General features: G+C 35.1%; 1 protein-coding gene across 5 annotated transcripts in view; it reads left to right on the forward strand.

Annotated features, from left to right (window-relative positions):
• Positions 1-22,355, forward strand: part of SANBR (SANT and BTB domain regulator of CSR) — a 56,640-nt gene that overhangs the window by 15,021 nt on the left and 19,264 nt on the right. For 4 of the 5 annotated variants that reach the window (XM_041757574.1, XM_041757576.1, XM_041757575.1 and 1 more), the window contains 10 exons: positions 188-246; positions 2,467-2,627; positions 5,093-5,179; positions 5,290-5,400; positions 7,740-7,863; positions 11,687-11,839; positions 17,466-17,611; positions 18,384-18,483; positions 19,710-19,742; positions 20,785-20,884. In XM_041757574.1, the coding sequence (XP_041613508.1) occupies positions 188-246; positions 2,467-2,627; positions 5,093-5,179; positions 5,290-5,400; positions 7,740-7,863; positions 11,687-11,839; positions 17,466-17,611; positions 18,384-18,483; positions 19,710-19,742; positions 20,785-20,884 (1,074 nt within the window). The remainder of the gene's footprint in view (positions 1-187; positions 247-2,466; positions 2,628-5,092; positions 5,180-5,289; positions 5,401-7,739; positions 7,864-11,686; positions 11,840-17,465; positions 17,612-18,383; positions 18,484-19,709; positions 19,743-20,784; positions 20,885-22,355) is intronic. The other variant, XM_041757577.1, reaches the window with a different exon arrangement.

Raw genomic sequence — 22,355 nt, forward strand, 5'->3', positions numbered from 1 at the left:
TATACTCTGTACCCTGTATTTTAACGCTACATTGTCTTTCTTTCATGTATCTAAGATATATGATGTAGTATGGTTATGATAAATTGCTCTTATAATGTAACATCCTCCTTTAAGGTGAGAAGGAGCCTGTTCTGAGGAGGTTGAAGTACAAATCAAAAGGGAAATTTAATTTTTTTCTTTTTTTTAGAGCCAGGAAATGTCATTTCAATTCTTATTTCTTCAGAGTTTTTGAAAATGGATTCATTGGTAAGTATTAACAAAATATCCAGGCTCTTTTTTGGGGTGCCTGGGTGGCACAGTCAGTTAAACATTGACTCTCAGTTTTGGCTCAGGTCATGATCTCAGGGTTGTGAGATTGAGCCTCGCGTTGGGCTCTACTCTGGGTATGGAGACTAGTTAAGATTCATTCTCTCTCTCTCTCTTTCTCTCTTCCCCTCTCCCCCTCCTCCCCTCCTCCCCTCCTCCTTCCCCCACACCTCTCTCCCCCTCCTTTCTCTGTAAAAAAAAAAAAAAAAATCCAAGCTTTCTTATTCACCTGTGCTTAATTTAACATACAACTTGATTTTTTCTTCAAGTGTCTAGAAATTTTTAAGACATCTTACTAAAATAGTTGTTAATTCAAAAGTGTGATTCTGTAACTGAACTAAAAGGAATTTCCTCCTTAGTTACAGATAGAGACTACATCAGGTAGAGTTGTCACACAAAGGAAAACTATTTGCAACAAATAAGGAATAACTTCCAAAAACAACTTCCATTACTTCCCAAGCAGGGGTGAGCAGTTCCTTTTATTTAGGGTTTAGGATAAATATCCATAAAGAGGAGCTCTGTCATTGCAAGTAAAGATGGGTCATAAGATACAGGTGACCTATGCTATTTTAGTGAAGCTTGTGCTCTTCTTAGGGTAGAGACTTTAATATTATAATAAAGCAGAGGTAACTGAAGAGGGGAAAGGGTTATGAGCATCAACTGTGTGGTATCTTGGTATCTCTGTTAAGGAATGCATGGCCAACCTTACTTTGGAAACAGCAGAGCATTTACCACCAATTTGTTGTCTCTTACATGGTCAGGCTATTTCCAGGCTGATGGAAACTGTTTTTACATTCCCTTGGTTCCCTTAAAATCCTTAACTACTGAGGTCTTTGTATTTCTTTGTAACTCTGGCACCTCCTAGGAGGTTCTGCAAGAAGTGTGCTTGGGCAAGTAGGACACAGATACAGAAAATAGCGTGGGCCCTAAAATGACTTCTATGTTAGAAAAGTTTTGTCTCATCTTTCTTATTCTACGGACTCCTAATTCTTTCTGCTTACAATCCCATTGCAATTAACTGCTCTTAAAAAAAAAAAAATCAACTGCTCTTTTTCTGTGGGAAAGGTGTTAGACTATTATATATCATTATCATGCCTATAAAGCAAATAATTTATCTTGCAAGGAATAACTATTAAATTAGATGAAACTAAGCAGAATTAGCTTTGATGCAAGAGAGGTTTTGCTCTAAAATCAAATTAAATGAAAATTAATCGGAATATATTTTCTAAGTAATTTCTTTAGGCATGTTTTACTTATTTGTGTCTTTCATTTATAATTCGGTGAATTAAAAACAAATATCTAATTATTACTATAATCGTGTATTTGTAAAACCAGATGCTAACGTCTATTGCTTAATAGTAATTGGTAAATGTAAAAACGCAATATGTATATGCACATATCAGGCTCTACATTAGATTTATTTGTTCCTTTTATTTAATTTCTTATTCACAAGTTTATATATGTTTATGTTAAAGCAGAGTACTTCTTTGCTATATTAACAGATGTGAAATTTGTTTAATTGGGGTTTTACTAGTTCTCCATATTCTTCTTTAGTTGCTCCCCATTTAGTTGTTGGCATTAATTCAGGGAAGGGTTACAGAAAAAAGCAGAGATGAAAAGCGTCCTTAACCTTTGAGTGTTGAAGTCTAAGCCCTACAGCATATTTTTTATGCCATAACAAAATATTTTGAAAATACATGATTAGCCAGCACCACTTTCCCCCAAAACCCAAGTCTACCTTAAAAAGTAAGTAAATATACCTCAGGTTGGAGAAGGGAAGAAAATCAGAAAGCAAGCACAACACAACTGTGAAAACCCTAAAGTGACTAAAATTATATCTTAGCCACTCAGAGGTAGAGGCTTCATATTGCCACTGGGTCTAGTGATTGGAAGCCACGTATCTTGTATACTTGAGTTTGTTGACTGAGATTTATATCTGCCGCAATTATGAAAGATTGTACTATTGTTTAAAGTATGCTAAGAAAACTGAAGATTATTTTCCTAGCTCTGTATGTGTTTGTACAAATATGGCCTGTTGGCTTACTTTGGAATAGTATAGATTAATCAAGAAGGTTATTGACATGACATGACATCATGACATGACATGATCTTTCATTGCTACTCTTTTCAACATTCATTTTCTATCATGTGTTTTTTTAGGTTGAACAATGTATTCAGTATTGCCACAAAAATATGAATGCCATAGTAGCTACCCCATGCAACATGAACTGTATTAATGCAAATCTTCTTACACGTATAGCTGATCTTTTCACACACAATGAAGTTGATGATTTAAAGGACAAGAAAGATAAATTTCGAAGGTAATTTTCTTAATTTAATTTTAACCAAATGTCCCTATTAGAGGGAATATATTTGAATTTCATTTTAGTGATATATTCTATTTTTAGAATATTTTTAGAAATATTTCTATTTTATTGTAAGTAAAATAAAATTTATCCAGAGAAAATGGCTCTAGATAAAAATTAGTACTTAAATTATTTTGTATAATGTATATATGAGTGTATTGTGTTAGTGAAGTATTTTAAAAAATAATTAAGGTAGGCCTTATTATAAAGAGAAAGAATAGTAGGAGATGAGGTCAGGAGTGGTCATATCATTTAGGTACTGTTTAAGTCTTGGCAAAGAGGTAATATTTCACTGTATATATACATATACTGTATCTTTTTTTATCCATTCATCTATCAGTGCACACCTGGATTGCTTCCATATCTGGGCTATTGTAAATAATGAATACACATAGGGATGCATATATGTTTTCAGATGGAATATTACTTAACCATAAAAGGATGACATTTGTGACAACATGGGTGGACGTGGAGGGCATTATACTAAGTGAAAAATTTACCTAGTTTAAACCTAGTGTGAGGTTGAGCAATTAAGTGGATTATAGTGCCATCAATAGAGGAGATATTGGGGTGATGGCATCAAGAGATGGGTTTAGTTCTTAAGATTATTTGATATATTTAATATGCTTTAGGGACATCCAGGTAGGATAGCAGAGATAGGTGGATATATAAGTCTGAAACTTAGGTCAGAAGTCAGAGCTTAAAATAGAAATACAAGAGTAGATAGATTTGAAATCATGAACTGGGTGAGATTTCTTTGCAAGACATTCTTCACTAAATTACAGTGGCAACTTTACTGTAAATTAGGTGACTGTATATGGGAGATGTGTTTTCAAATTAATGTGGGTTTTTTATTTTTTTAAAGATTTTATTTATTCATGAGAGACACAGAGAGAGGGGGGCAGAGACATAGACAGAGGGAGAAGCAGGCTCTCTGCAGGAGCCAGATGGGGGACTTGATCCCAGGATCCCAGGATCATGCCCTGAGTCAAAGGCAGACGCTCAACCACTGAGTCACCCAGGCATCCCATAATGTGGGGTTTTGTTTTGTTTTTGAGCAAATACCCAGTAATGGAATTACTAGTTCATATGGTGGTTCTATTTTCAGTCTTTTGAGGGACCTCCGTCTGTTTTCTATAGTGGCTGCACCAATTTACATTCCCAACAATAATGCACAAAGGTTCCCTTTTCTCCACATCCTTGCTTTTACTTATTTCTTGTCTTTTATTCTAACCATTCTGACACTTGTAAGGTGGTATCTCATTTTGGTTTTGATTTGCATTTCCCTGATGATTAGTAATATTGAGCATCTTTTGGCTGTTGACCATCTGTATGTCTTCTTTGGAAATGTGTCTATTCAAATCCTCTGCTCATTTTTTAATTGGGTTGAGGTTTTTGGTATTGAATTGTATAAGTTCCTTATATATTTTGGATATTTAACCCCTTATTAGATATATCATTTGCAAATATCTTCTCCCACTCAATAGGTTGACTTTTTGTTTTGTTAATGGTTTCCTTGCTTTGCAAAAGCTTTATATTTTGATGTAGTCCCAATGGTTTATTTTTGCTTTTGTTTCCCTTGCTTAAGGAGCTATCTATAAAAAAGTTACAAAGAAATTATACTGCCTGTGTTTTCTTCTATGAGTTTTATGGTATCAGGTCTCACATTTAGGTTTTTAATCGATGTGAAGGTTTTTTGTGTATGGTGTGAGAAAGTGATCCAGTTTTTATTTTTTTGCATGTAACTGTCCAGTATGATTGATTTCTTTGTTTATACTTGTATCAGTAGCACACTATCTTAATGACAGTGGCTTTATAGTATTTTTTTAGTATGTAGTAATTTGAATTCTGAGAGCTTAATACATAGAATGGGATTAATATCCTAAATCCAGATCTGACCTCAGGATATACAGTTGGAATTAATGGCATGAGACTTAAAGTTTAGTCACATTGTGCATAATAATAAAATTTTTATTAACATATATTGAATGCTTAATGCTATATCTAGCACTCTTTAAAAACACTGTTTATTTAACCCTCATAAAACCTTGTGAGTTTGGAATTATAAACCCCATTTTATAGATGAGAAAACAAGGTTCAGAGAGGTTAAGTAGTTGCCAGAGATCATATATCAAGTTGTTGGTAGATCCAGGATTGTTAAGCTTTCAAGTTCTTCAATATTGAATATTCCAAACAAATATTCTTATAAAAATACATTCTTGATTAAGCATTTATCATTAGGTTTATTTACTTAAAACACTATAAATATATCATAAATTCCCAAAGAGAGTCTTCCCAAGGATTTATTAATTTTATTTTCTACATATGCAGGTAAGTCAGTATTTATTTTCATCACCATCAAGTAACTTTAGTAATATAAACAATAGAAAATTAATTTGTTGGTCATTTGTTGTTAATAGTAAACTTTTTTGTAAGAAGATCGAGAGACTTTTTGATCCTGAATACTTGAACCCAGATTCTCGGAATAATGCAGCAACATTATACAGGTACAGTAATGTGTTTTTCTTTGGTATTCTATACAATATAGCTGAATTCTTTAATTTTATTCCCTTTAAAATTTTCTTCTTGGGTGTTTTTGTATCTTCTTGTGTTATAGATGCTGTTTGTGTAAAAAACTTTTAACAAAGGAAACAGAAAGAAGAATTCCTTGCATTCCTGGAAAAATCAATGTGGATCAACATGGAAATATTATCTACATTCACATAAGGTGCAGTGAAAATAAAATACAGCTTTTAAATGTGAATTACCAGTGTTTTTCTAAAACTTTAACTAGTTTTATAAGGAATAGAATAACATTTTTTTCGGAATGTGATTCAGCTTTGACTTAGAAAGATACTTTCAAAAAAATTTTATATAAAAGCTGTATTTTGTTTACTGAGTAAATTTCATGGTATTTTTAAACTTTAAAATAGTAAAAGTGTGAGTGTACATTAATCTTGAAAGATATTCTGGCCATTGCCATAAAAATGATTTCGTTTCATTATCTGATTTTATTTATACAAACATACTGAATTTAACATAGAACCAGGGGAACCCTGGGTGGCGCAGCGGTTTAGCGCCTGCCTTTGGCCCAGGGCGCGATCTTGGAGACCCAGGATCGAATCCCACGTCGGGTTCCCGGTGCATGGAGCCTGCTTCTCCCTCTGCCTGTGTGTCTCTGCCTCTCTCCCTCTCTCTCTCTGTGACTATCATAAATAAATTAAAAAAAAAAAAAAAAAAAACATAGAACCAAATTTACTTTCAGGTAAATTTTGGTGAATGAGGAAATTGTCTTTAAAATTGAATATTCCTTAATCTATTTATTCTTCATATGTTGTCAGTATTCCATTAAGATATAGTTCTGTTTTATTCTGCTTTAAGTTCAAAACCAGTTGTCATTCTCATTTGGGGGAAAAAGTATCATAAATTGGTATAATATCTCAGAAAACCAAAATTTCTGAAATGTATATATTCTCTAAAAATATCATGCTGCTAGGAATTTATCCAAAGAGATAATGCTAGATTTGTAAAAGCACTCAAGAAGAATATTTATTGCTATATTGTTTAAATAGAAAAAAAAGGAAACATCCAAATGATAAAGTGAACTAAAATAAAATATATCCATGCAGTAGTGTGTGTGTATATATATATATTTTTTAAAGTGTGTATACATATATATATTTTAATATATGTCTATACATGTCTTGTCAATTTTTAATGTGCAGCCTTTGAGAATAATGTTGTAAGAGTATATATTCTTATGTAGCAAGTTGTTAGCGATGAATTAAGTGAAAAAAAAAGACAGGTCATAAAACTAAAACATCACTAAAATGTAAACTGCAGTGTTACCTTTAAGTGATAGTATTATGGATGCTTTGATTTTGTTCTTTTTCTGTTAAAAATGTACAGCACTTTTGTTAAAGGAAAAAAATAGTATAAATGTTAAGTTTCTTATTTTAAACATTAAAACAAAGATAAACACGTTTGACTCTAGCACAGTCATGCTTTTTTTTTAAATATTTTTTAAGCTTTTTTTTTTTTTAGTAATCTCTACACCCAACATGGGGCTCAAACTCAAGACCACAAGATCAAGAGTCACATGCTCCTCTGACTGAGCCAGCCAGATGCCCCCCAACAGTCATGTTTAAAATGTTTCATTTTTCTCTTCATACAGTATTCATTAGTTATAAACCTGGGATTTTATACTTTTTTGCTTTGAGACTTGATCTCACCTTTTATTTTTTTTTTTTTTTTTTGATCTTTTTTTTTTTTTGATCTCACCTTTTAGAAAGCACTTCCATTCTGACAGCAATAATTATTAACTATGTGAAAAAAATTGATATTGACTTCAACATCCATTTTTCTTGTTTTATTTAAAGTATTTTCCTGTAAGTCATTTGTGGATGACATTTTTTCAGTTGTCTTTAATTAAAACATGTGCCTGTGCAATTTGTAATAGCATCATGACATTTTGCTACGTTAAGGACAAAGATAGCAAAAGTTCAAAATTATTAAGGGACTTGGGAAAAATAGGAACTTGAGTTACACATAGACATTGCAAGTAGGGTTTTAAGCCTTAGCTGTTTTTTTTTTTAAGTTTATATTAACTTAAAAAATGTGTGTTACCAAGACCTGATTATATATTATTGTGTTACTCAATTACTTGAGAATGTTTTTTGAAAATAATACAAAGAAATGTTTAGAATCACCAATGATTTTGTAACTTATTTTATAGTATGCACAATCAGAATAAAGTATTATATGCCTAAGTCCCAACTATTAACCTGCTCAAACCATATTTAATATAGCTTAGCAAAATAATTTATCTAGTTTAGCAAAATAATTTAGCATTTAATATTTCATATATTTTTCTATTGTCCACAGAAAAAAGGAATAAACAAACTCCCAAGTGAAATTTTTTCTACTGCTCAGTATAGTCCATCCCACAGCTATCATTTGGGAGATGTTTCTGTAAATAACCCACAAATTTAAAAACATTTGCTTAAAATAAATTGTTTATGTTACTTGCTTGTGAAATAATATAATAATTGAGGTTCTTTTCCCCAGGGATAAGACTTGGGATGTTCATGAGTATTTGAATAGTCTTTTTGAAGACTTAAAATCTTGGAGAGATGTTTATTGGCGCTTGTGGGGTACAGTCAACTGGCTTACTTGTTCAAGATGTTATCAGGTGAGGGGGTTTTTTTTCTTTTTCTTTTATTTATTTATTTTTTAAAAGATTTCATTTATTCACGAGAGACAAGAGAGGCAGAGACACAGGCAGAAGTAGTCTCCTCATGGAGAGCCCGATGCAGGACTCAATCCAAGGACCCCAGGACTGTGCCCCAAGCCAAAGGCAGATGCCCAACTACTGAGCCACCCAGGTGCTCCTCTTTCTTTTTAATATCTTGCTCTCACGCAATCATAGCAGGCCTTTTTTTTTTTTCCCTTAAGATTTTATTTTTAAGGGGCTCCTGGGTGACTCAGTCAGTTAAATATCTGCCTTCAACTCAGGTCATGATCCCAGGATCCTGGGAACAAGCCCCGCATCAGGCTCCCTGCTCAGTGGGGAGCCTACTTTTCCCTCTTTTGCTCCTCCTGCTTGTGCTCTCTCTCTCTCTCTCTCTCTCTCAAATAAATAAAATCTTTTTTTTTTTTTTAAGTAATCTCTACATCCAATGTGGGACTCAAACTCAACCCCAAGATCAAGTGTTGCATTCTCTACCAACTGAGACAGCAGATGCCCTGTGTAGCAGGCTTTTTAAATATATGCTGCTTAATTAGTATGTTTGAGTATATTTGGACAGTATCTGACATCTTTTTAACGAAACTAGTGCCAAGAACAATGATACTATTAAACTTTGCTTGCATCTGACTTTGTCTCTCTTCATCCTCCTTTTGTCATTGCTGAAATAATCATACCTTGTTTATTTTTTAGAAAACCAACAGATTTTAAGTGACCAAATCTGTTTTTTCAGTGAGGAGAAAAAAACCAAAATCCTTACTGCCTTCAGTTATTTCAAGCTAAACTATTTCTCTCTTAGCCCATTAATTTCTTTAGAAATTCAGAAGCACTTTGTAGATACAGTACTATTGGTATGTTCTGTTCTTACTGTAGCAGTTGTGTTCCCAAAAAAAGGTTAAAAGATTTTGTTCATTTTTTCATAAGTGAAGTCTTTAATAAAAGCACAAGAAAGCTTGCTATTTGAAGGTGCCTATAATAAATCCTTTTAGAGAATAAATAGATCTTTGTAGGTCACAGTTATTCCTAATCAGTCTTAGGTATAAATCCAGAGTGTTCTACAAATTTTTTATGAATCCCTAATGTCTCCCTGCCCCCAGGAATTTTCATCTCTCACTTGATTAACAACTTTCAGTAGGTGGAAGGAAGAGCAGCTTATCAAAACCATCAGAGTGAGTTTTTTCAAACTATTTAAGTTTCCACAAATGGACTACCAATCCCCCAAATTTTTTAAATTGGATTTGTTGAGGTAAATATCCGAATAGTAAAATTTATCCTTATACAATAAAATTCATCCTTTTTATGAGATTTGACAGATGCATATAGTCATATAACTACCACCACAGTCAAAGCATAAGCCACTTCCCTCAGCTTAGAAATTCCTCTGGGCACCTTCTCAGTCCCTTCTACACCAGCCTCTGGCAACACGGATCTATTTACTATCCCTATAGTTTTGGCTTTTCCAGAATGTCATATAAATAGAATCATACTATATTTAGCTATTTGAATCTGGCTTCTTTTACTTAGCAAATGGATTTGAAATTTATCCACATTGTTTTATGTGTCAGTTTATTCCTTTTTAGTGCTAGATAGTCTATTGTATAAATGTATCACAATATGTTTATTCACTCACTGGCAAGGGACTTTATAGTATTTCTAGTTTAGGGCCATTACGAAAAAAGCAAGTATAAACATTTCTATACAGCTTTTCATGTGAAGATAGGTTCTCATTTCTCTTAAGTTATTACCTAGAAGAAGGATTGCTAGATTGTGTGGTAAATGTAAGCTTAACATTTATCTCTCCTAACATTTTCCCAAAGTCCTTGAGTCACTTTGCATTCTTGCCAGTTATATATGAGAGTTCTAGTTGCTCCACATCCTCACTAGCACTGTTCATAGTTAGGTTAGGTTTTTTTTTATTTTTTAGACTTATTAGGTATGTACTAGTCCTCCCCACAATAGAGTATCACTAATCATCAAGGATATTAAGCTTCTAAAATCTGATATGTTTAGCATGTCAGAACAGAATATGGAGGGATTTTTTTCACTTCTTTATAGCAAATGGAATTTTGATTTACAGTATTTATTATGGAGAGTTTATAAACTCATAAAATAGTTCATATCCAAATATTTGGTGTATGAGTGTGCACCTTATAGCTCTTATCTCAAAAAAATTTTTAAAGATTTATTTATTTTAGAGAGACAGAGACTGTGGGGGTGAGGAGCAGAGGAAGAGAGAAAATTCCCAAGCAGACTCCCTGCTGAATGCAAAGCCTGACATGGGGCCCAGGGCTTAATCTAAGGATCTTAAGATTATGACCTGAGCCAAAGTCAAGAGTTGGCTGCTTAACCAACTGAGCCACTGAGGCTCTCCCAGACTCAAAAATTTTTAATCAAAAACTTTGAAAATCATAATTGGAACTAACAACTAAGAATTCTGAATTATAGACTATCTTTTACTGCTTTTATGTTCAAAACCAGTGCTTAAAATTGTTAATTTTGGGGACAGCTTGGTGGCTCAGTGGTTGAGCATCTGTCTTTGGCTCAGGGTGTGATCCTGCAGTCCTGGGATCGAGTCCCACATCAGGCTCTCTGCATGGAACCTGCTTCTCCCTCTGCCTCTGTCTCTCATGAATAAATAAATAAAATCTTTTTTAAAAATTTGTTAATTTCGTTATTTTCTTTATTTTACCATTTATAAACATATCTGAAAACTATTTTATTGTTATAACTTGATAAATTTTTTCACCGATGACTCAAAGTGATTACATAATTTTCATTAACATTGGTTCTAAATATTTACCTCTAAAAATATGTCAAAGAGGGGCACGTGGATGGCTCAGTGGCCATCTGAGCATCTGCCTTCAGCTCAGGTCATGATCCCAGGTTACTGGGATTAAGTCCCACATTGGGCTCCCTACAGGGAGCCTGCTTCTCCCTCTGCTATGTCTCTGCCTCTCTCTGTGTGTCTCTCATTAATAAATACATAAATAAATCTTTAAAAGGAATATGTCAAAGAATAATCAAATGAGGCAAATTTTACTTTATTTCTTTATTGGAAAAATTTTTATTTGATTAGCTGTTTATAAAATCAGATATACATCAAGATCAATTTAATGCATCTGAAATTTTAGTAAAGTGTTTTGTTTTTGCTTTTTTCATAGCCTTATTGAGGTGTAATCACTTGCCATAAAATTCATTCATTGTAGGGTACCTGGATGGCTCAGTGGTTGAGCATCTGACTTTGGCTCAGGTTGTAATCTCAGGGTTCTGGGATAGAGTCCCACATCAGAGGGAGAAGCAGGCTCCATGCAAGAAGCCCAATGTGGGACTCAATCCAGGGACTCCAGGTTTATACCCTGGGCCAAAAGCCAGCACTTAACCGCTGAGCCACCGAGGCATCCCAATAAATAAAATCTTTTTAAAAAACTCATTCATTTAAGTGTACAATTCACTGATCTTTAGTAAGTTTACAGAGTTGTTCATCCATCACCACCATCCAATTTTAGTACATTTCCATCGTTCCAAAAAGGTCCCTTGTGTCCATTTGCTGTAATTCTCCAATCTATCTACAGCTCCAGGCAACCACTAATCTTTGTTTCTCTAGAGATTTGCCTTTTCTGTACCTGTTATTTAAATGAAACATACAAAAAAAAATAAATAATAAAAAAATAAATAGAACATACATTATGTAGTCCAGAGTAAAAGTTTTTTGAGATATATAATTTTATTGTGGAAATAATAATTGATTTTATATATTTCTTCTATTCAGGCTTTTCTCTGTATAGAATTTTCACATTGTCAATATCACTCAGAAACAGTGGTTTATCCTACTACAACAAGTTCACTAAATACTATTGGCACTGGTATTTATCCCTGCTGTAACCAGAAGGTTCTTCGGTTTGATCCTACTCAACTTACAAAGGTGAATTTTGGTTTTTGTTGTTTGTTTGTTTTAAAGATTTATTTTTTTAAGTAATCTCTACAACCAACATGGGGCTCAAACTTACAACTTCAAGATCGAGAGTCTCATGCTCCACCAAAGAGCAATGAGCCAACCAGGTGCCCCTCCAAAGGTAGATTTTGGATGTTGCCCTTTTGTAGTTACAGTGCCCACTAACACTATTTATTTAAGTCTTTTCCCCTTTCATTGTTTTTAAAGCATAAAGGTGACACATTCATGTAGAAAAGACTTTAAACAATACAAAAATATAGTTAAAAGTAGAAGTCCCTCTCTACACTACTTCCTTGTTCTGCATGTCTTTTTATAGGTAACCACAGTTAACGATTTCCTTTCAGACTTTGTTTTATACATTTCAGGCACAAAATTTTTTATATTGGAAATAGGATAATACTGTTCATTTTATTCTGTAAGTTGCCCTTTTCAATCAGCAATATACCTAAGTTATCTTTCTGTCATTTCTTTCATTGTTTTGTAATATCCTAAGTCATGCATATATCACAGTTTATTTAACCATCCCTCCTATCAGTGAACATTTAGGTTGTTTCCAGATTGATGTTATTACAGTATTGTAATGAGCATCCTTGCACATATATCTTGGTACAATATGTGAGTATTGCTGTAGGTTAAAGTTCTTGATCACTAACACTTTTGAAAATGTTATGTAATTAAACTTGCCAGTGATGGAAAAGAACCTAAAGCCCTTCTTCCTCTTCATCTATACAACAGTTCTTTATAAAGCACCACAGTTGTGTCACACACTGTGCAAGGCAGAGAATAATGTAATTTCTGTAAAATTAGTTTCTTCCTTCATGGAGCTTATAGTTCATGCAGTAGTATCAAAAGGAAAGAAAAAAGAAATGTTTGAAGAAGTATGCAGGGCCATAAGGGTCAGTAATAGGCTCGTCTGACCTGGGCATTGAAGTCAAGGAGTTGGCATTCGGTTGAAATCTGAAGGGTGGATAGGAGTATGTAAGAGAAAGAGCACTTCGGTCTGAATACCAAGGCCAAAAGGTACATGGTGAGAGAGACTGAATGAAACTTCCTGTTATAGAAAACACACATATTTTAAGAAAAGGCTGGCAAGGTAAATAGGTATTAGACCATGTAAGGGCCGGACCTGGTAGGCCATGTTTTTTCTTTATTTTGGGTTTTGAAGATCAGTTGCAGTGTGGAGAGTGGCTTGGGAATATTAAGTGTAGTCAGGTATGAGAGAAGTTACCAAGTAGTGTTAGAGAGAGATGATATGATAGCTTGGCTTAGGGTTGTAGAGATTAATTCAGTATTTAGGAGATAATATGGCTTGATTGTTTTATCACAGAGGAAGGAGTCAAGGATAACTCAGTTTCTTGCTTGTGCTACTAGATACTGGTAGTGCTATTGAGAAGGGAACAAGAAGGGAATTGGGTTTGGAGAGAATCTCATGTGTTCTGTTTTGGACATTTTGAGATTGAGATGTTTTAGGAGGCAGCCAGGCAAAGAATGTTAGATATATGGGTTTTGGGGCTCAGAGAATGGGCTAGCTGGAGGTGATAATTTTCAGTCTTCTTGCAAATAAGTAAAAACTGAAACCAGCAGGGATATGTGAGCATAAGAAGAACAGAGAGTCTACAGCGGAGCCTAGAGAAACTCCCAGAATTTAATGGCTGGATAGCAAAGTATGAGCCTACAAAAGACAATGATCAAGAGCAGCAGAAATAATAGGAGGAAAACCAAGGATGTTGTCATGAAAATCAAAGGAGTAGTGTTTGAAGCAAGAGAAAGTGGTCCATGGGGCCAAATGCTGCCAAGAGGTCAGATAAAATAATGAAAGAAATTTGTCCTTTGACTTTGGCAATCTGGAATTCATGTGCAAAGATTTGTTTTGATGGGAGTGCTAGATCAATAATTACATTATAGGTATTTGTTTATTGTTTCTGCTTTATTTTGTTTTAATAGGAGACATCTTTTTAAAAGTGAGTGGGAAGGATCCAATTGAGAAAGGGTTGATGGTATAGAATTGTGAGGATGCAGAGTAGGATGGGATCATAAGCACATGTGGCAGTATTAGTTTAGACAAGAGGAAGGGGAGTTCCTCTATTGTAACAGTAAAGAAAGAGTAGAGTTGGTTGAGGATATTTGTAAAATTGTGTTTTTGTCATTTGGATAATAAGTTTTTCCAATCTAATGCATTCTTTCTTCTCTATAAAGTAGGAGGTAAAACCATCTGCTAAGAATGAAGGGAAAGAGGGATGGTTCTAAGGTTTGAAGGAAGTATGGAAGGTTTGAAATAGTCTTTTTGGAAAACGTGAGTGAATTTTCCAGAGAAAGGTTATAGCTTATTAAGCAATTTGAGAGCCCATTGGAGATTGGTAATCATAAATTTACAGTGAAATCCAGCATGCCGTTTATGTCATTCTCTCCTGTAACACTAAGCTATTTGAATGCAAACATGGAGGAAATGGGTCATTGAGCTCATCCAGTTTGGGGTTTTGCCAGATGGGTATGATGAGATTTAGGGCCAAGGAATTTGGGTGATTGTTTTTGAAATGGTGGATCATGGGATTAATGCTGGAAGGTAGTTTGTTATATTTGCAATCAGTTACCAACTTCTGTTAGTCAGAAATTTTATTGGTGAGCTAATAGGTTACCTACATAATGTTTGTATTTAACATTAGGGGAACGCCTGGGTGGTTCAGCTGTTGGGCGTCTGCCTTCAGCTCAGGGCATGATCCTAGGGTCCTGGGATTGAGTCCTGCATCCGGCTCCTTGTGGGGAGCCTGCTTCTCCCTCTGCCTGTGTCTCTCCTTCTCTCTATGTGTCTCTAATGAATAAATAAATAAAATCTTTAAACACACACACATTAGGTAGATGCTTTGCATACAAAGCTCTTTAAATCGGGTATAACACTTTAAGCAAAATGGCATTAGCTTTGATAGACCTAAGATGTTTAATTAATGGTTATGTTATGTTTTGCAATAACATGATTTTTAATCGTTGCATTTCTTTGTGGTTATAATATTTCTATTTTGACTATCACATTCACATTTTTTTAAACGATACTTCCAAAAGTTGTAACTCTTTGTCTTGCTATTGTCTGTTTTCTGGTTAAATTAACCCCTTATATTTCATTCACTGTGAGATGGTTGAGGAATAAAAAGTAATTAAACTGTATGATAAATCTTATATCTGACCTCATGGATATTAGTTGACGTTATTTCGTAGGCTAAGTGAAATCTAAATAGAAATCTAAAATTATATGGTGGTTTATATTTCTAGTAATGGCAGACTGAGTAATTCAGACCAACCCTCCCATCAAAGGCAACTAAAAAAGATGTATGAAATATAAAGATTATATTAAAAGCCTCAAAGAGCTAATCAGATAATGAGGAATTAGTGTTAAGGTACAGGAAATGATAGAAACCCTAAGGGAGCCAGTGCTCAGGGCCATTTGTATTTGCTCCTGAGAACAAATATCAGTGTGAAAAAAGTAGCTAAGAGGCTGGGCTGATCTTTAGGTGCCCTATCAGAATTTTGAGTAATAGTCAGGGTCCAAGATCTGGAAAAATGGAGTTAGTAATGAATAAAATTTCCACTCTTACACTTTCAGTTGGGATCTAACTCAGATCATGATCCTGGGATCCTGGAATCAAGCCCGGCATCGGGCTCCCTGCTTAACAAGGAGTCTGCTTCTCCCTCCCTTGGAATTATTGACAGAAACTATAAAATAAATACAATTACTAGTTTAAGTTGATAGAAGCCAAGTTTGGAAAAGTTTTGGTAGAAAATCATAAACTATAAAAAATGACAAGGGGGCGTCCCTGGGTGGCTCAGCAGTTTGGCGCCTGCCTTTGGCCCAGGGCGCGATCCTGGAGTCCCAGGATCGAGTCCCACATCGGGCTCCCGGCGTGGAGCCTGCTTCTCCCTCCTCCTGTGTCTCTGCCTCTCTCTCTCTCTCTCTCTCTATGTCTATCATGAATAAATACATAAATAAATTTTTAAAAAAAGAAAAATAACAAGGGGTTCCTGGGTGGCTCATTTGGTTAGGCAGCTGACTCTTGATTTGGACTCAGCTCATGATCTCAGGATCATGGGATTGAGCCCTGTGTCAGGCTCCCTGCTCAGCAGGGAGTCTGTTCCCTTGACCAGTCTGTTCTCTCTGTCACATTCTGCCCCTCCCCTCCCTCAAATAAATGAATAAATTAAAAAAAAAAAAACAAAGAGGTTTAAATAAAAAATAGGGCACCTGGGTGGGTCAGTCAGTTAAGTGTCTGCCTTGGGCTCAGGTCATGATCCCGGGGACTTGGGATTGAGTCCCTAGCTGGGGGCAGCCTTCTTCTCCCTTCCCCCTGCCCCTCCCTGATGCTTGTACTCTTTCTCTCTCAAATAAATAAATCTTTTTATAAGAAAAAGATAATACCCTGAAGGAAGAGATTTTATTTGTTTATTTTTTAAGTAAACTACACCTAGCATGGGGCTCAAACTCATGAACCCAAAATCAAGAGTTGCGTGTTCTTTTTCTTTTTTTTTAAGATTTTATTTATTTCTTCATGAGAGACACACAGAGAGAGAGAGGGGCAGAGACACAGGCAGAGGGGGAAGCAGGCTCCATGCAGGGAGCCTGACCCAGGACTTGATCCCGGGTCCCCAGGATCATGCCCTGGGCCGAAGGCGGCGCTAAACTGCTGAGCCACGTGGGCTGCCCAAGAGTTGCATGCTCTACCAACTTATCCAGCCAGATGCCCTATGGAAGAAATTTTTATTTATTTATTTAAGATTTTATTTGTTCATGAGAGACACAGAGAGAGGGGCAGAGACACAGGCAGAGGGAGGAGGCTCCCTGTGAGGACTTGATCCCAGGATCCCAGGATCACGACCTGAACCAAAGGCAGACCCTCAACTACTGAGCCACCCAGGTGCCCCAGAAAGAGATTTTAAACTACATTAAACAAACTTAAACAGAGGAGACAAACTCATAGCTAGGACCATTATTAGCAACACATATCCATAAAAGGTTCGTATTAAGATTTTTTTTTGGCTCTTACAAATCAATAAGAAAATAATAGGAACTGTTTAACACAAGACATTTAGCTGTCTCATAAATAAGAAAAGGAGCTTAACCTCATTTGTAATTGGGGAAATACAAATTAAAAGCACAATGAGATTCTACTACACATTCACCAGAATGACGAAGATTAAAATATCTTAGTGGGTATGTAGAGTAGCAAGTCTCACACACTGCTGATAGTAATATAATTTGGTACACATGAGCACTTTTGCACCAGGAAAAGTAAAAGAATGTTCACAGCAATATTATTTGTAATAGCTGCAAAATGAAAACAACCCACACATCAACTATAAAATAGATATATGAATTGTAAATATTCATACAGTGGAATTATATACATTAAAACAAATATTACTTTTACATGTAGTAATGTGATAGAGTCATAAAAACATAATGTTAAATGAAACAAGTGAGGCAAAACTAAAGTTTAGAGATATATCCTTAAGTGGTAAAAGGATAAAAGCGAGGAACGAGTACTGTCTTCTTTAAAAGAATATTTCTATAACAAATCTACCTCTCTAACTCGTGTCTCCTACATGACAGGGTTGTAAAGTGAAGGACCACGTTGTTGCTCTTCATGATCAAGGTGAAGGTAGAGATTTGCTGTCCTGTCCAACTGCTAGAATTCTGGACGATCTGCACAAACATAAAGATGTCATTGTTGTACCTTATACTAAAGATACAGTTAGGTGAGATGGGGGGTTGGGCAGTGGTGGGAAATGCTGTGCTGCAGCTTTATTCGGTGCTTTCCATTTCAGAATCCTCCAAACTCTAGTGCTTCCCCAAATCAATAATGTCAGTTTCCAGATATTCTATTATTTCAGAAAGCTTACTGAAATTATATGTTAGTTTACATTAAGAACAAGCAGGTATTTATTTGATAGGAAAAATACTTCAAAATATTGAGGGTCCAAGGGGAAGAAAAACTAATAAAAAAAAAAAAAGGTCTCTGGTGATTGAAAGGTTGGGACGTGCAATTCCATTTTTGAGAGTTTTTTCTTTTCCCAAGTTACTTAAGCCCTTCTTAAATGCTTGATTAATACAACTAGAAAAAAACCCAGTGGTTGAGGTAGGTCATCTTTGCATAAATTTGAATTACTTGAATTTAATAATTTCTGAAGTCACTTCTGTCATTTTTCAATTGCAGTAGGCTGTCAGGTCAGGGGCTGCGAGACCCTTTCATGAAGGCTGTTTTCACAGAAGTTCCAGTCATAGCAGCCCATTTCACCACCTGGCTTGTCATGCTTGGAGTGCAGTGATGCTCCTCTATATGGAGTGTCTTCTGCTAGGGAAGTCACTAGATGAGTTAAGAAATGTAAATGTTGAGGTAGCATACCTTATATTCAAGAACTGTTTTTCTAAAGAGCGGTTTATAAAATATTTGCAATAAAAAAGATATCATTTGCATTTAACTTCTTATGAAATTGAACACTTCTCCGTAAAATGTCTTTTTCTTTCAAGTGATTCTGGGGTTGGTTCCTGTGATGAAAAGGGTCTAGATTGTGATGTTTTACTGGAGCCAAATACACCATGGGGCCCCAAAAGTGGGGAGCTCAATGCTGTGAGTAACTTGTTTCACTTACTTTCTTGATAAAAAACAATTGATGGATTTAATCTTTGACAGAAACATAATTGGTTTAAACTGAAATTGAAATTTTCACTTAATAAGCACTTATTGACTACTTGATCATAACAACGTATTATTCTGAGTTAGTAGGACTCTAAGGGCAATAGGACATATCCTTGCCCTCAACTAATAACTTAAGTAATCAGCTTAAATTTGGGGAAAAAGTATAACATGGTCTTCAGAGGTTTTATTATGGACAAGTAGTGATTTGAGGGTTGAAGACAGTATGAATGAGATATTTTGTCCTCTCCTAATTTTATAAACTTTTTTTGGTATGAAATTTGTTTTTTAATTATAATCAGGAATGCATTTAGTTTTTGCAAGTTTTGAAAACAAATATTTTTCAAATGGTTGGATAGCTTTGATTCCCCTGATTCTTGTTACTGACAACCAGGGAATTTCTGCTTGCCTGTGAACTTCCTAATTTTTTATTGGGTGAGGTAGCATTTACTTGACAAAGTGACATATTCCATGTAAAATGCATTGTAAAAGCCAAATGGCTACAAATATTCAGTCATTAACTTTCATTTGTGAATTATATACAAAATTGCAGATTAGATTTTTTTACTATTCATATATTATCCGGTTCCTTAGTTTATAATAAAATGTAAACATTAAAAAATGATTGAATGGGCACTTGGGTGGCCTAGTTGGTTAAGCATCTGACTCTTGGTTTTAGCTCAGGTCATGATCTTGGAGTCATGAGATTGAGCCCTGTGTCACATTCCACACAGAGTCTGCCTAAGATTCTCTCTCCCTGTCCCTCTGTTCCTCCTGCTCATGCATGTGTGAGCATTCGCTCTCTCTCAAATAAATAAATAAATCTTAAAAAAAAGTGTTTGAAATAGTTAAAAAAATAAGTTATCCCTGCATGTGATATACTTATCCTTTGGAAATGATACTGGGGAGTGTTGATTTTCTTTTTCTTTTTCTCTCTTTTTTTTTTTTTTTTTGGTAAACATATGCATCTTTCTCTAGGCAGCAAATATAAAAAATTTGTAACACATCATTTTCAGCCTGAGTTTTAAGTTATGTTTTAACCTGGAAGGGAGCTATCCTTGCAGCTTTTTTCAGCTCTTCTACAGTCTCTACATGAAAATAAGGAGTTCCAATCTGGGTGGATGCAGACTTATTAATCTCTTTATTCCTTTTTCTTATAGTTTTTGTCACTGAAAAACTGGACTCTGCAACTGGTAAGTAAGGAACTATATTCCACTTTCATGGATCTCTTTCTTTCAGAATTAAAGTTTAGTTTAATAGAATCTTATCAGTATCTTATTTTACAGATTTTAGTTCATTGCAATTATCCTTTTCAGCTTCTACAATTTTGCACTTCCTGAAAATGCCATTGTTTAAAACAGATACTCCATTGTCTGGTTGCATACTCCCTAAGTCTCCCTAATGACTTTTAAAAGTTGTTTTTAAGTCCCATTAGGACATAGAACAAAGCAACAAATCTATTAAGTTCCAGGTATTTGGTTGTTTGGTTGATTGATTGGTTGCTTTTTGTTTGTTTGTTTGTTTCTTTACCTATTTGCCATTACTCTGTCATCTGCCACCAATTTTTTGCAAGAATCAATTGGAATTTGGATCAGTGATAACAGAAAGCAGGGTGAGTGGGTAGATTCAGGAAGCTGATACAGATAGGGTTGAGTAATCCAGAGCCACATTTATCCAGAAAATGTGTACCTGTGCTTGCTTATGAGACTACATTAATATTGGCAATTATTATATTTTTATTTAATCTTAATATCAAGGGACATACATTCAGTTGAGTGATAGAGGTGCAGTTTGACAAATGCTGAGGGCCTATTATGTGCCCATGACTCTGCTAGAATATGTGAAGGAAATAATTTTTAAATGTTTAATGTAATATGATCCTATCCTAAATGTAGAAATTCTTATGTTAAAAAAAAAAAAGAAAGAAAGAAAAGAAAAAGAGAGAGAGAAAGAAAAGAAAGAAAGAAAGAAAGAAAGAAAGAAAGAAAGAAAGAAAGAAAGAAAGAAAGAAAGAAAGAAAGAAAGAAAGAAAGAAAGAAAGAAAGAAAGAAAGAAAGAAAGAAAGAAAGAAAGAAAGAAAGAAAGAAATTCTTATGTTGTTCTAGGCATTGATCATCCTCAGATCTTGTTTGGCTCATTCATCCAAAATAAATTTAGATAAATGTGTTTGAGAGAGTCCATTAGAGATGTGTTAGTACTACATTTTTAAAAGGATTTTTTTTTGTTTTAATTCAGAAACAACAATCCTTGTTTTCAGAAGAAGAAGAATATACCACTGGGTCTGAAGTCACTGAAGATGAAGTGGGAGATGAAGAAGAAATATCCAAGAAACAAAGTACTGATTGATTTCTAAGATAAAATCAAGTTTCGCTTTTTTGAAGGGGTAGCATTCTGAAGGCTTTAATGCAAGGAGTGAGAAGTTAGCTTTGTAAGTCTACATGGTAGGCTACAACATGGAAAAAAAAAATAAAGGGGGCGCTCCATCAAGTTTCCCTAACCGTGGCACTAACACAGAATAATCACAAAGTTATTTAAAAAGTGCAGTATACTGAGATATAAACCTCCACATTTTCATTTCAGGTGTAACCTAATGGGTTTCCCAAAATATATGACTTACATCAGTGTGTGCCTGAGATTATTTGAAGTGACACTCAAATGAAGCATTATACAATAGTAATGAGTATGATTTTTTTTAAATGAGAATTACAATTACAGAATGAACTTGGATCAAAATTTTTGAGCTCTTTTTTTAGAGAAATAGCAAGGACAATTGGTTCAAAGAGCATTTGAAGACTTAGTATTCATAGGCATTTGAAAAAGGATTTTATTTATTTTTTATTTTTTATTTTTTTAATTTTTATTTATTTATGATAGTCACACACAGAGAGAGAGAGAGGCAGAGACACAGGCAGAGGGAGAAGCAGGCTCCATGCACCGGGAGCCCGATGTGGGATTCGATCCCGGGTCTCCAGGATCGCGCCCTGGGCCAAAGGCAGGCGCTAAACCGCTGCGCCACCCAGGGATCCCTGAAAAAGGATTTTAAAGAGGACTGCAAGTTAGATACAAAATTGATGTCCTACAGGGCAGTAAACCGATCACCTTTGAGGTTATCTTTTCTTCTAAACAGAAATCATTTGCATTTCTATTAGACACAGAAATCTGCAAGTTAACATAAAACTTCACAGCATCTGAGCTTTCAATCAACAATAGATAGGAAAGTCAGACACAATGACATTTTCTTTGAGAAATAATTCTTACATGGGCCTTTTTTTACAGAGAGAGAACTATAAAGCACACGTAGAGGGAGAGGAAGAAGCAGGCTCCCAGATGTGCAGGGAGCCCAATGCAGGGCTGATCCCAGGACCCTGGGATCATGACCTGAGCCAAAGGATGCTCAACCGACTGAGCCATTTTCTTTTTTTTAATTTATGTATGATAGTCACAGAGAGAGAGAGAGAGGCAGAGACATAGGCAAAGGGAGAAGCAGGCTCCATGCACCGGGAGCCCGATGTGGGATTCGATCCCGGGTCTCCAGGATCGCGCCGAGTCAAAGGCAGGCGCCAAACTGCTGCGCGACCCAGGGATCCCCCCTGCATGGACCTTTTAAACTGTCTCCAATATGACACTAAAAAGACATGCAACCTTCCCTTTGTCTTTTTTCCAAGTTTTGCATTATTTTCCTTCATGTGTTGAATCCTCTTATTAAAAAAGTTTTTTGTTTTTTGTTTAGATTTTATTTATTCATGAAAGACAAAGAGAGAGAGAGAGGCAGAGACACAGGCAGAGAGAGAAGCAGGCTCCATTCA

This window comes from Vulpes lagopus, chromosome 5 (genome assembly GCF_018345385.1).
Source record: "Vulpes lagopus strain Blue_001 chromosome 5, ASM1834538v1, whole genome shotgun sequence".
Taxonomy (NCBI): Eukaryota; Metazoa; Chordata; class Mammalia; order Carnivora; family Canidae; genus Vulpes; species Vulpes lagopus.